This window comes from Siniperca chuatsi, linkage group LG22 (genome assembly GCF_020085105.1).
Source record: "Siniperca chuatsi isolate FFG_IHB_CAS linkage group LG22, ASM2008510v1, whole genome shotgun sequence".
Taxonomy (NCBI): Eukaryota; Metazoa; Chordata; class Actinopteri; order Centrarchiformes; family Sinipercidae; genus Siniperca; species Siniperca chuatsi.
Genome location: NC_058063.1, coordinates 23,363,281 through 23,376,381, shown reverse-complemented (window position 1 = coordinate 23,376,381; position 13,101 = coordinate 23,363,281). Strand labels below are relative to the sequence as shown.

Sequence of the window (13,101 nt, the reverse complement as noted above, 5' to 3'; positions counted from 1 at the left end):
CAATAGTCTCCCGTTAAGCAAAAGAATAGAAATAGGAACCTTAAGTATTTTTAAGAAATTTGAAAAAATTTTAAAATAAAAACGAATTTCTGGTTGTATTTTGGGTTTTTTTTAATTTTTAAAAACGTTTCAATTTCTTTTAAGAAGTTATTTGGCTCGTCAATTGTTCTTCTTTGGATGGGGACTTTTGGAATCAAGAAATTTAATTTTTTTTTGTTAATTTATTTTTTTTTTTTTTTAAAATAAAAAATTTGAGGAACGAAAATTTTTAAACAAAAAAAGATTACCTGGATATTACATATTTTATTTCCAGATGCTCTTACTGTTGAAGAATTTGGGCTGTTTTGGCATTTTGATAAAGAATTGATCTGGATTCATTGGATAAATAAACACATTTCAACAATTACACTGTATTCTGGTTGGTCGTGATCAAAGCTTTGTTTCTGTTACAGTGCTCAGATGGAACTGTGGCACGAACACCAAGACAAATCTGTATTTCACATACATTTTATTATAAAGAGTTAAAACATGTAGGTCAAAGAAGTTAGATGGTTTTTCAAAACACTACTGTCCTGAGGCCTCATTTATAAAACCGTGCGTACGCACACCTGCAGGCAACTTTCCCTTTATAAATCACAGTCCACCTGGAAATGTGCGCACATGGATCAGCCTCGTATCCCACCCTCTACACGCCCACATTCAACCATAAATGGTCAATGCAAAGCGACACATGAATATTGATGCATATAAATGTGCTTGCTTACAGTGAATCATGGCAACAACAGCCAAGAGGAAGACATAAAAAATGACAAATTTTCTGACAAATCTAGGTGCTTGTGAGGTGGAGGTTAGAAAGCACACTAACACTAACACAAGAAAATGCAGCAAGTTTAAAAGTTAGAATTTTTCCAAGTTTTGTATCAGAATAGTGAAATAGTAAGTGGAGTTTGATTTAAGATTTTAGTTGGCTTATATCTTTTACAATTGAAAGGTGCTTAAGGAATAGTTATGGCTCACTACAAGTGCAAGTACAAATAACACTGCTGGTTTGAATGTTTATGATAACGTGGATCTATAATTAATGTTTATTCATTTTTAATTTTTAGTTATTAGTACAAATGTCATTGTAAAAACACCAATAATGTCAAGCCACTTTGACTCTCTGTCATATGGATATGGACAAAAGTTATGATGATGTAAGTACCTGTGCTACCACACTGGTAGATTTTCGTGGGAACTGTAGTTTTTTTGTGTGTAACGAATGGTTTATCGATCGTACAATGGCTTAACTGTTAAAAACAGAAATAACGACTTATAAAAACAAGGTCTGTGGTAGACGCTCATTTGTTTCAAACTATAGAAGGTAAACTCCAGGAACACGTTTCATTTTTCCACAAAGATAGATGTAAGAAATGCAGACGCTACACAGGAAGTGATGTCATGACTGACTGTTTTAAGTCATCACTATCCATTGGGCCAATCACGTTCTTTGGCAATCTGATGCAGCGCCTCACACTAATGACATCACTGAGCTGCCTCGCTCTCAGGAGGCATGGTCACTCCCCAGGGCATGCTGGGTAAGTAGTGTGCCAGCCACTCCCCCCAGCTGCTCCTGGGCTCCTCCCTATCCTCCCCTCCTCCTTCTCTTTTCACCTCCCACCCCCCACCACCCAGTCCAGCTCCTCTCTCCCTCCACTTGCCTTCGCCCTCTCCTCCCTCAGAATTACACTGTAGCGCTTTCTGGAAATTCCTCCTCCACTCCTCTCTCTATCCATCCCTCCATCTTCTGCAGCGACCCGACACTCCTCCATCACATCCCTCCATCCCTCTATCTCCTCCTCTTTGCTTAACAGACGGTACAATGTCTTCCTGTACACTCCTATCTCCTCTCCTCTTTCTCCTTCCTCCCCTCTCATCGCTCCTCCTCTTCCTGTCGGCTCCAGAGTGACAAGGAGCCTTTCTTTCCTTCCTTCTTCTCCTCCCTCACCTTCCTTACCTCCATCTTTCCTCTCCATAGCTTCTCCTCCCTCTCTGTTGATGATCAGAACAGAGCGATACAGCGCCATCACTCCTCCTCCTCCTACCACCTCCTTTTCTTCCCTCCTGCTGTATGTTAATAGCTTCACTCCCTCACTACCTCCTCCCATCCTCGCCAGCATCATACTCAGCGGCTTGTACACCCTCCTGTACCAGACGACCAGCCTCGCCAGTGATGCCAATATGCACGCCGACGACGCCACACACAGCAGCAGGCACCCTGCGAAAGGAACAGATGGTGTTCTTCTGGAAGAGGTTGTGTCGCAGGTAAACACAGATCAGATTCTTCCAGACTCAGAACAGGTTTCCCCTTATGCCACGGTGGACAGTCACACACCTGAGAATAGATAACAACCATCAAAAACTTCTAACTTCCTGTCTTAAGTTTCGGTAATTATTGGCTGAGTCTCTAAGGTAAGATTTTTCTGAAGGCCTCAGTATGCTTCAAACAAACTAGTTTGTACAAATTATTGTTCGACTGTTGGGCGACACATTATGAAGCGTACAAACAACAGTCACCTAAAGATATTCGTAGTGTGCACTCGGTTGTTCACATAAAAAGTGACAGAAGTAGTTGAGTGAAGAATGAAAATACTTTCACACCTCCAAACTGTTTCAAGTGGAAAAGGTGTTTCAGATGCAGTTAGACAATCTGCTCTGCTACTCTGAATTTAAAGGTTTTGAAAGTTTTATTCTTTTTTGCTTCTTTTATTCCAGGCTGCCATTTGTTTTTGTAAATTTCTTCCATTGTGGTAACATTCAAGGACGCTCCAGTCTCTGAATTTAGGAGTAAATCACAAACCCCAAATCTGTGTAACACTTGTCTTACTGTTTACTTAACTGTCCGTCCATTCATCAATCCATTTTCTGATGCTGATCCAGGTCCAAGTTGTGGTGGCAGCAGGCTAAGCAGGGTAACCCAGATGTCCTTTACCCTCAGCCATGTCCTGCAGCTCTTCCTGGAGGATCCAAAGGTGTTCTCAGACCAGTTTGTTCTGGGTCTGCTCTGCAGTCTCCTCCCAGTTGGACATGTTCAGAGAACCCCCACAGGGAGGCATCCAGGAAGAGTCTTGATAGAATGCTGAACCACCTCAACTGACACTTTTCAACAGGAAGGAGAGTAGGTTCTCCTTTAAGCTACTTCCAGATGTCTGAGCTCCTCCTCTGTCTCAAAGAATGAGCCCAGCCACCACACATAGGGAACTCATTTCGACTGCTTGGATCTTTGATCTTTTGGTTATTACTTGAAGCTCATGATGAGATTTAGAACCAGGATGAGGGTTGGAACGAGGATCGACTGGTAAACTGAGAGCTTCAGCTCCAGACTCAGCTCCCTCTTTACCACAACAGTCTGGCACAGATTCCAAATTACTCCTGAAGTGGCTGTCGATCTCACGATCTATTTTATTCTCAATCATTAACAAGACCTCATGATAGTTGAACTCCTTTACTTAGTCTGAACTGTACATCCACTATTGGCTGGTCTTTGATGCCCTGTGATGTCACTCTGTAGGTAACAGATGGTGACATCACCAGAAACCAAAAATATGAGACTGGATGTCAAGCTCCACACAGATTTGGGTTTGGAGTTTGGGCACAGAGTCGACAGCAACCATTCAAACAAAATATGATCACACGTATGTTCTCCTTTTCGCAGCATCTGTCTTTACTTCTCGTTTGATGCTGTAACTTTTTTTCCTGTTTGTGGTACTCACCACACTCTCTGCATCGCTCCTGATGATCGGGCCATCCCGGACGTAGACGTTGAGTTCGTAGTCATCAAGGTATCTGCGCAAGTAACCAAGGGAACAGGAGCAGGCCCAGAGATTGGCTGAGAGGTAGAGATACGGCACCTCCTCCTTCTGGCTGAACCAATCATCTGGCATCACCTTGATCTGAAATGAAAAGGAAATGTCCTGCAGTTTTAGACATGCCAACCTCCGTCCCCTACAGGTGAGAAAATCAACAGCTGCTGTCAACTTTTACCCCTGCTAAGTTATATACAGTAACATAATTGTTTAAACAACTTTTTTTCTGACTGATTTTGTGTTCAAATACTTTCAAAGCTCTGTGGTTTGTGTTCTCCCACCTTGTTGTTCTCCAGGAAGAGGGTCTCTATGGCAGTGAGGGGGTGGAGCATGAGCTCAGGAAGAACCTTGATACGATTGGACGACAGCTCCAGGATCTAGAAGGTAGGACAGCCAGTCAGAAGGGAACAAATGAGGAGTCAAGCATTCTTTATTAGGAAAACTAAGTACTCAGATCCTTCATGATCTGGGTCCTAACTTCCTAACAAGCTACCTTCACGGTATGCGTCTTTCCGAACATGCTGTGTTCACAAAATGCATCCAGTATTCTACCTCCATGATTTGCTTAGTAACTTCTAACATGCAGCCTTCACAGTACGCTTAGTTCCTTCATCATATTCGCTCTAACTTTGTAACAAACATATGCAATGTGCGTCCTAACTTCCAAACATACTAAGTTCACATGTATCTTTCCTTGCTAACAGGATACAATCACAACATGTATGGTAACACACTGACCTCCAGCTTGCTGAGTCCAGAGAAGGTGTGGTTGCTCAGAGAGTCAATGGCATTGTTGCCCAGGTAGAGTTCAGTCAGACCTGGACAGGCGGAGAAGGAGCCGTCAGAGAGGGACGTCAGACGGTTCGACCCCAGCCGGAGAACACTGAGGCTGGGCAGGATCGGAGAAATGCTGGAGTTCACCTCCGGGACCTGGACACACAGAAAGTCATGAAACCTTTTAATTCTAAGTATGTACATACAACAATATGAGAGTATCAAATGTTGAATGAAACATATCACTTAGTATTGATCAATGACATCAACTGGCTTTACTTGATTGATTCTTTATTTGTATTTATGTTATAAGCATGGTGCAGACCTTGTTGCCTGTGAGGTCAATCTCATAGATCTCCGTAAAGATCTGGAACGAGGACCAGGACAGACTGGAAAACAGGTTGCTGGGAAACAGCAGAACCTAAAAACAGAGAGTAAAAACATTTAGAGCTGTCAGGGGTTTCCTGTCAAACTGTCATCTTAATACTCTAAAACAGGAAGCTTGTGTCTCCACCGTGGTCTCCTCCTGTCAGTCAAACACTTCATCCAATCAGGGTCGAGTTCAGACCCGACAAACCACAGTCAGTATAAAACCTTTCTGTAGAGTCTGTCGGTGGTGAAGCAGTGTGACTCCTGAAAACCTGTAAACATCATTTACGGTTTTTAATGCAATTTTGGGTATTTAATTTATAAGGTATCTACAGTGCAGCTGTCACAAATTCCTGCCAGTTTATCAGTTTATATTATTATACATTTGTTATACATTATGTGTAACAAACATTAGTGTGTGCAAATATATTTTTTATTGTAAATGAGGTCTCTACCTCAATGCATTTCCGAGTTAAAATAAAGGTTGAATGAATGAATGAACAAATTGACCACACTCAGTTTTTGTCTGCAGATAATTTCAGATAAGTTCCTCACAACAGCAATATGTCTGCTTTTTTTTTTTTTAACATATAGGATGTTGTAGAAAGAAATTAATTCAACTTAAAAATAGTCATCATCTGATCTTGGCAGTATATTTGAACTGCTGTATTCATATTTGAAACTCTGCACGTCCCAGATAACAATAAGTTTCCTCTGAGGAAAACTCTCCACAGGATTCAAACTGTCCTGAGAGTCCTGTATTTAAAGGGGATAACAGATGTTGCAGCGTATTCTGTAACTTTCAGCCATATAGAGCCGAAGTGAAACCAGGTTCTGTTCCAGAAATAAGAAAAGCTCATTCAAAATCCCATTGACATTTGTAATAATGCAAATAACTAACTAAGAGACTCTCAACATCAGCTTCATATGTTTAGATAAGGACGGTAGTTTTTTAAAAATGATCTGTGTGCAGTGTTTAGACTTGAATAGAACTGTTTTTGTTGGTTGGTGTATTAGTGCTCGTCACTAATATTGCAAATTGCTTTATCATTCTACAAAATTCTGTTGTAGAAGTTAAGGATTACAAGAAAACTGTAATTAAAAGCTACCAAAATTAGTTATTAAGATTTTGTTTAAGATGTGTGAAGGGTTTTGTTTCATGTAATGCATAAAACTGGAACACAGTTCAATGCATTAAATGTTTTGATTATTATTATGTGAGATCTTAAAAAGCAACCCCCAATACTATTTAAAAAATGTTTTTATATATTTTCTTCCTTTTTCCTTCAGGACTAAATTGACAGACTGGAGTTAGTTGCTGTGCAGCTGTCACATTCAGTCAGAGTGTTTTTTACATGCGACCTCTGCACATCTAAACTGACTCTGTTTAACTTTGTTGTTGATCTGTCGTCTCCATCCAGCAGCTGTCGGTGTTTCGTGGTCTTACCTTGGTCGAGGGTTCGAATCCCGCCACAACGTAGCTGAAGCCGGCCGCTGTGCAGTTCTCTCTTGGCCGGTGGTCCTTGTCCCTGTCGCTGTGGCAACCGGTCACCGCTGTAACCATGGTAACATGGGACAGGAGGAAGAGGAGGACGAGGAAGAGCTCCATTCTGAAAAAGACCCTCGCTCCTGAAAGACTGTCTGTCTGTCTCAGTCTGAGAGGAAAAACTAAGAAACTTAAGAGATTGTGTGTGTGTGTGTGTGTGTGTGTGTGTGTGTGGTTTGATTGACAGTTGCTGAAGCAGGAAGTGTGATAAGACTTCAGCTGTTGTTCTGTTGATATCTGACTGCTCCTCCTCCGTCACTCAGCATGTGTTTCTCTTTGTATTTTTTTGTTCTCAGCAGCTTCCTTGTTGTGTTTTTTAAGTTCCATTTTATTTGAATGTTTGAGGTTTCCTGCTGTCTGTGAACACAAAAAGATAAAGTTGAGTCTGACATTCAGAAACACTGTTACACTGATAGGAGAGCTACTAGCACTGACACGTGTTATTACTATAAATGATTATTCTTAACTACTTCTGCCGTCATGTTTCTGTTGAGGCTCAGTGTCTAGCGACTGGGGTGTTGTACCCATGTATGTACAGACAACTATCATTGGATTACTTTGATACTGAAGAAAATTGAAAAACATAGTGATTCTCTGGCAAGTTCTGCAGTTATAACTGTTCAGTTTAGATTCAGTTATACACTGATTCTAAAAATATGTGTATCTCTGCGTGTTCAGATTTGACGGTGTGAAGGAATGACTTTTGGTGCAAATCGCAGCAATCAGGCTTTCATTAAAGTACCTTAATCACCTCCATGAGCTGTGTTTCACTGCTGCAGCGCCACCTGCTGACCGTGTTGGTGAGCCTTCAAATCAGCAGCCAAACTAAAATAACTAACTTCCTGTTGTTTGTACATCTGTATGCACCTGTCCTTTTCACCTCATCTCTCCCCCTCAGAGTGTGTCGTTTGACATCTGTAGCACACATTGAATGCGTCACTCAGACAAAAGTAGTAGTCAGGGCTCAGTAGTGATGTGTGTTGGTATAATTGCAGCTCTTCTAGAGAGTCAACACGCATCAAATGCTAAAAAATGGCCTGCATAGCAGAGTTCCAAGACGAAAACCACTACTGAGCAAAAAGAACATTAAGGCTCGTCTCATTTTAGACAGAAAACGTCTTGATGATCCCCAAGACTTTTGGGAAAATACTCTGTGGACTGACGAGACAAAAGTTTAACTTTTCGGAAGGTGTGTGTCCCATTACATCTGGTGTAAAAGTAACACCGCATTTCAGAAAAAGAACATCATACCAACAGTAAAATATGGTGGTGGTAGTGTGATGGTCTGGGGCTGTTTTGCTGCTTCAGGACCTGGAAGACTTGCTGTGAGAAATGGAACCATGAATTCTGCTGTCTACCAAAAACTCCTGAAGGAGAATGTCCGGCCATCTGTTCGTGACCTCAAGCTGAAGCGAACTTGGGTTCGGCAGCAGAACAATGATCCAAAACACACCAGCAAGTCCACCTCTGAATGGCTGAAGAAGAACAAAATGAAGACTTTGGAGTAGCCTAGTCAAAGTTCTGACCTGAATCCTATTGAGATGCTGTGACATGACCTTAACAAGGCAGTTCATGCTCGAAAACCCTCCAATGTGGCTGAATTACAACAATTCTGCAAAGACCAAATTTCCTCCACAGCGCTGTAAAAGACTCATTGCAAGTTATTACAAACGCTTGATTGCAGTTGTTGCTGCTAAGGGTGGCCCAACCATTTATTAGGTTTAGGGGGCAATCACTTTTTCACACAGGGCAATGTAGATTTGGATTTTGTTTTCCCTTAATAATAACAACCTTCATTTAAAAACTGCATTTTGTGTTTACTTGTGTTATTTTTGACTAATATTTAAATTTGTTTGATGATCTGAAACGTTTAACTGTGACAAACGTGCAAAAAAAAAGAAATCAGGAAGGGGGCAAACATTTTTCACACCACTGTATATATATATAGACAGATAGATAGATATACATCTATTTTTTCACATATTTGTGTTCCACAACCCTTCTTTTGCAACATAGCAACCCTTTTTCTGGCATCGTTTTAGCCCCAAACAAAAGTTTGGGTGACCTAGCTAACCTCCCACTGAATGTTGGCTTTGTGTTTCAGTGTATAAGAAGTACCCGCTGCAGGAGCTGCAGTGTCCTTGTGGCCTGCAGGAGGCAGACTTCCTGGACTTGCTGAGGTCCACCTTCCCTCAGCTGGCTGCTGAGAAACCTTTTGACGTCTTCACATCCAACAGGACGAGGAGACTCCAGCCTCTGAAAATATAGATGCTGACACCAGAGGAGATCTATGGATCCACTGGGCATTCAGCCCTCTACATCCGACTGAAGGTACTCGGTCTGCTTTTTGTACTTTCTGACCAAATGCACGTGCTTGACTTTATATACTGTACTGCACATTTACAGGAAGTCCTTCAATGCTAGCGGTACGTTTTTGCTATCAAAGAGGATGTCACTGCTTTTTGGTGGAAATATGATTTGGGAACGAAACTCTTCCAGGCACAAGAGGAAGAGGCCATCCAGGTCAGTGAGGAAGAGCTTCATCTCCTGCAGAGAAAAGTCTATGCTGTTAAAGATTCTTCATTCACTTCTGATCAAACCAGGCTAAACGCAAGGTAAATCAGGAGAGTCGACTGTTTCGTGGCACCAGACTATTTCACAGGAAATGTTTGTGATCCCCCCTTAAAATAGAATAAATGTAAAGTCTACATGGCTCCGGAGCTAAAAACCAGAAACGCAGTATCTGTACTTCGGCTGTGTTTTACTGCATTCTGGTTGTGTACTGCGCATGTGTCGGCATTTTTGTGTACCCGGCAGAAGTGTCACTAGATTAGATTTTATGTTTTTAACTGAATCCTGGTTACGTCCTGGTGATCACAGTCAGCTGGCTGAATTGTGCCCTCCTGACTATGACTGCTTTAGTCGCCCTAGGGTCTGTGGACAAGGTGGGGGCCTTGTTACTGTCTATAGGAAGCATTTTAAGTGTGACCTCATAACTTGCAATGATTTTTCCTCCTTTGAAGTGCTCATGTTTAAACTTGGCGGCCCCCTCCCGGTCATATTTGCTATTATTTATCGCCCCCCTAGAACAGCTGGCTCCTTCTTGTTGGAACTCCCTGAGTTTTTATCCAGTCTTGTGTTAAATTATGATAGAATTATTCTTTGTGGTGATTTTAATATTCATGTTGATCACTCCTCTAATGCCCTTGCTGCTGATTTTTTAAATATCACTAACTCTTAACTTTCAACAACATGTGTCTGGCCAAATTCATTCCCGTGGCCACACCTTAGACCTAGTCTTAGTCTGGGCCTGAAAACCCCATCTGTGGAAATCAGGGACATGTTTGTATCTGATCACCTATGCATTGTTTTTAACTGTGAATTAGAGGCTGCTAGTACTGAATTATCCCACTCTGAGTACACACGCGTCCTTAATGAGCATAGTGCCTCAAAATTCTGTTCAATTCGCCGGGCAGTGTGTTTCCCGATTCCTCCAACACCAACGATTTGGTTGATTATTTTAACTATCTGTGTTCTTCAACCTTAGATCTCATAGCTCCTCTGAAAAATAGACCAAACCCAAAGACTAGAAAAAAGCCAGGGTTAAATGACAGTATTCGAAGCTGTAAAAAGAAATGCAGAAGAGCAGAACGCAGATGGAGGAAATCAGGTCTCCAGGTCCACTTTGTGGCCATGAAAGAGTTATTACGCCTTTATAATAGGATGGTGAAGGATGCAAGAACATGTCATTTCTCTGCACTTATTTCTGCCCATCAGCACAACCCCAGATTCCTGTTTATGACTCTGGATCAGTTAGTTAACCCTGCCTCTCCTTGTGCCCCTGCTGAGTGTGATGCTGATTGTGAAAAGTTTCTTTTGCACTTTGATGGAAAGGTGGAGTTAATAAGATCTGATATCACTCCCAATCCTGCCTTTTTAGATGTGGATCACCCGCTCAGGGATTCTTTGAGCAATTTTTCTGCTGTTACTCTACCTGAACTCGCAGACATCATGTCTCTTATAAGAGTGTCCTCCAGCCCTCTGGACAAAATCCCAACTAGGTTTTTATTGGAAGTTATGGATTGTATTGCGCCCCTTTTACAAATTATTTTGAACAGCTCGCTGTCTACTGGCTGCGTCCCTGATTTCTTTAAAACAGCTTGTGTCCAGCCAGTCCTAAAAAGACCTGGGCTTGATCCCACCCTCCTGGATAACTATCGCCCAATCTCCAAATTGCCTTTTATTTCGAAGATTCTCGAAAAACTTGTATCTAAGCAGCTTCGTGCTGCTGTGGAAAACAATAATACCTTTGAGAAGTTCCAGTCTGGCTTTCGTCAACACCACAGCACTGAAACAATGTTCAATTGGTTCAATTCTGGGACCAATACTATTCTCCTTGTACGTGCTCCCTTGGGTGATGTAATCCGCAGATATGGTATTTCTTTTCATTGTAATGCGGATGACACGCAGTTCTACCTCCCTGTCAAGCCCACTGACCTCAGTACGCCGAGTTCTCTGCAGGACTGCCTGTCTGACATAAAAAACTGGATGTCGATACATTTTCTACAGCTCAACTCAAATAAAACTGAAATCCTTGTTATTGGGCCCCAACACATCACTAAACAAATACTGCCATCTACTGGTAACCTGTCACAACATATCAAGCCTGTTGCAAGAAATCTTGGTGTCCTGTTTGATAGCAATTTATGTTTTGAGCAACATATCACTAAGCTTGTCCAATCATGTTTTTATCACCTCAGAAATATTGCAAAAATACGATCTATTTTAAATCTTAGTGATGTAGAAACTGTTGTACATGTTTTTATCTCCTCTCGCCTTGATTATTGTAACAGCCTGTTCACTTGTCTTAATCAAAAAACTTTGACACGACTGCAGACTGTACAAAACTCAGCTGCTAGGCTGTTAACCAGGACCGAGAAGTACGACGACCACATAACACCTGTTTTAGCCTCTTTACAACAAGTAGCTTAAATTTCTGAGTTCCCAGTCCATTTTTCACAATTGAGAATGACTTCCGGATGGGAGCCGAAATGTCTTGATTCTGAACAGTGTCCAGATGACTACGACTGAAACCTTTTCTACCATGTGTTTCAAAGTTTGATCTCACACGTCACAGGTTGACCCACACAGGTGAAAAGCTGCACCGCTGCAACATGTGTGGTAAATCCCTCAGCAGCCTTGAAACTTTATCCCAACACATGTTGAGTCACTCGGGTCACGCTGTTAGAGAAGCAGCATTAATCTGTGAAATCTGCAGCAAAACATTTCATACAAAGCAGAAGTTAGAGGTCCACATGAGGGTCCACAGGGGACAGAGGCCGCACGTTTGCAGCAAATGCAACAAAGGATTTTTATGCAACTCAAACCTGGTGACTCACATGAGGGTCCACACTGGGGAGAAACCTTACAAATGCTCTGTCTGCGACATGGCCTTCAGTCAGAGCCACTCTGTGAAAAGACACATGAAGTCCCACCACATTGGATCAGACTGCTGCAAGACTGAAGCTCAGATTCTGTTGTTAAATATTTTGAAAATGTGCCTCAGACCTTGATGCTACATAAAGGATAAGGATGGCTAGAATCTACATTTTGATTAATGTCAAGAAATCCCCTAAAAAGACTCAAACCAACACCATGTTAGTCCTCCTCGCAATACTGTCTGACTTCCTGTCTGTGGCTCTCAGCTCCAAGCCCATTGGTTCCTGCTGAAGATGTAAATCTTTAAAAACACCTCACAGATAGTTTCAGTCCCAAGATAAAAGCTGTTTATGGTATTTAATTGAAATTTAATAAAGTTAAAGAAGTATGTAGTTGGAATGTTTTAGCCATAGACTACACCTTACTTGTGGGATATTTTGCCCTTCATGGATTCTCATCAGGTCAGAGTGATTAATATTACATATTAATAAAACAAAATCTGTTACAGCTATATACATTTCTGGTGGACATCTCCACGTCTTATCTACAGAAATACATGTCAAGCCCACAAAAATGCTTTTATATTATGATTATGGGAGGAAAATGTGTAATAATGTATGTAAAATAGTGTTAACATGTATTACAAGAGATGGTTTTTTAAATGATGATTTTAGGGTTTTTTCTTAAGCAAAAATTGTTTATTTTTTTTACACTTGATGGAGATCATTTTTACTGAAAATGGGGAGTTGTTAGATATTGTTTTTCTTTTTATTAATTTAGCATTGTTTTATTGAATCCAGGACTTTTACCAGCACCCAGTCAATGTTTTAAAACACATTTTTGAGGTTCTTGTACTTTACTGGAGTATTTCAGTTTCCTTCTACTTTATACTTCTGCTCCACTACATGTATTTGATATTTTAGTTACATAACAAGATAACTTATTATAATTATAAGTATTCTAATTATCTATTAACTCCTTCTGCTCTTTCTTATTCGTTTCTATCTGCGGGATGTCTCGTTTTTCTATGACTCACTCTGTATGGAGTTACCAACAAGGATCCTTTAATTTTTCTTCTTGTCTTTATAAGGTTCTTCTGTTAGCTTCTTCAGTGCAGTTTCTCCTTTG

At 41.1% G+C, this 13,101-nt stretch overlaps 2 protein-coding genes across 4 annotated transcripts in view; one reads left to right on the top strand and one right to left on the bottom strand.

Annotated features, from left to right (window-relative positions):
* LOC122870181 (zinc finger protein 728-like) overlaps positions 1 to 13,101 on the top strand; it is a 48,663-nt gene that overhangs the window by 11,244 nt on the left and 24,318 nt on the right. The gene's annotated exons all lie outside the window — the stretch shown is intronic.
* On the bottom strand, positions 492 to 6,692 carry LOC122870228 (platelet glycoprotein Ib alpha chain). The gene is made up of 6 exons (XM_044184256.1): positions 6,436 to 6,692; positions 4,945 to 5,040; positions 4,584 to 4,775; positions 4,127 to 4,222; positions 3,753 to 3,932; positions 492 to 2,374 (listed from the first exon to the last, which is right to left on the bottom strand). The coding sequence occupies exons 1-6, from the start codon at positions 6,595 to 6,597 to the stop codon at positions 2,165 to 2,167; spliced, it is 936 nt and encodes a 311-aa protein (XP_044040191.1). The 5' UTR covers positions 6,598 to 6,692; the 3' UTR covers positions 492 to 2,164.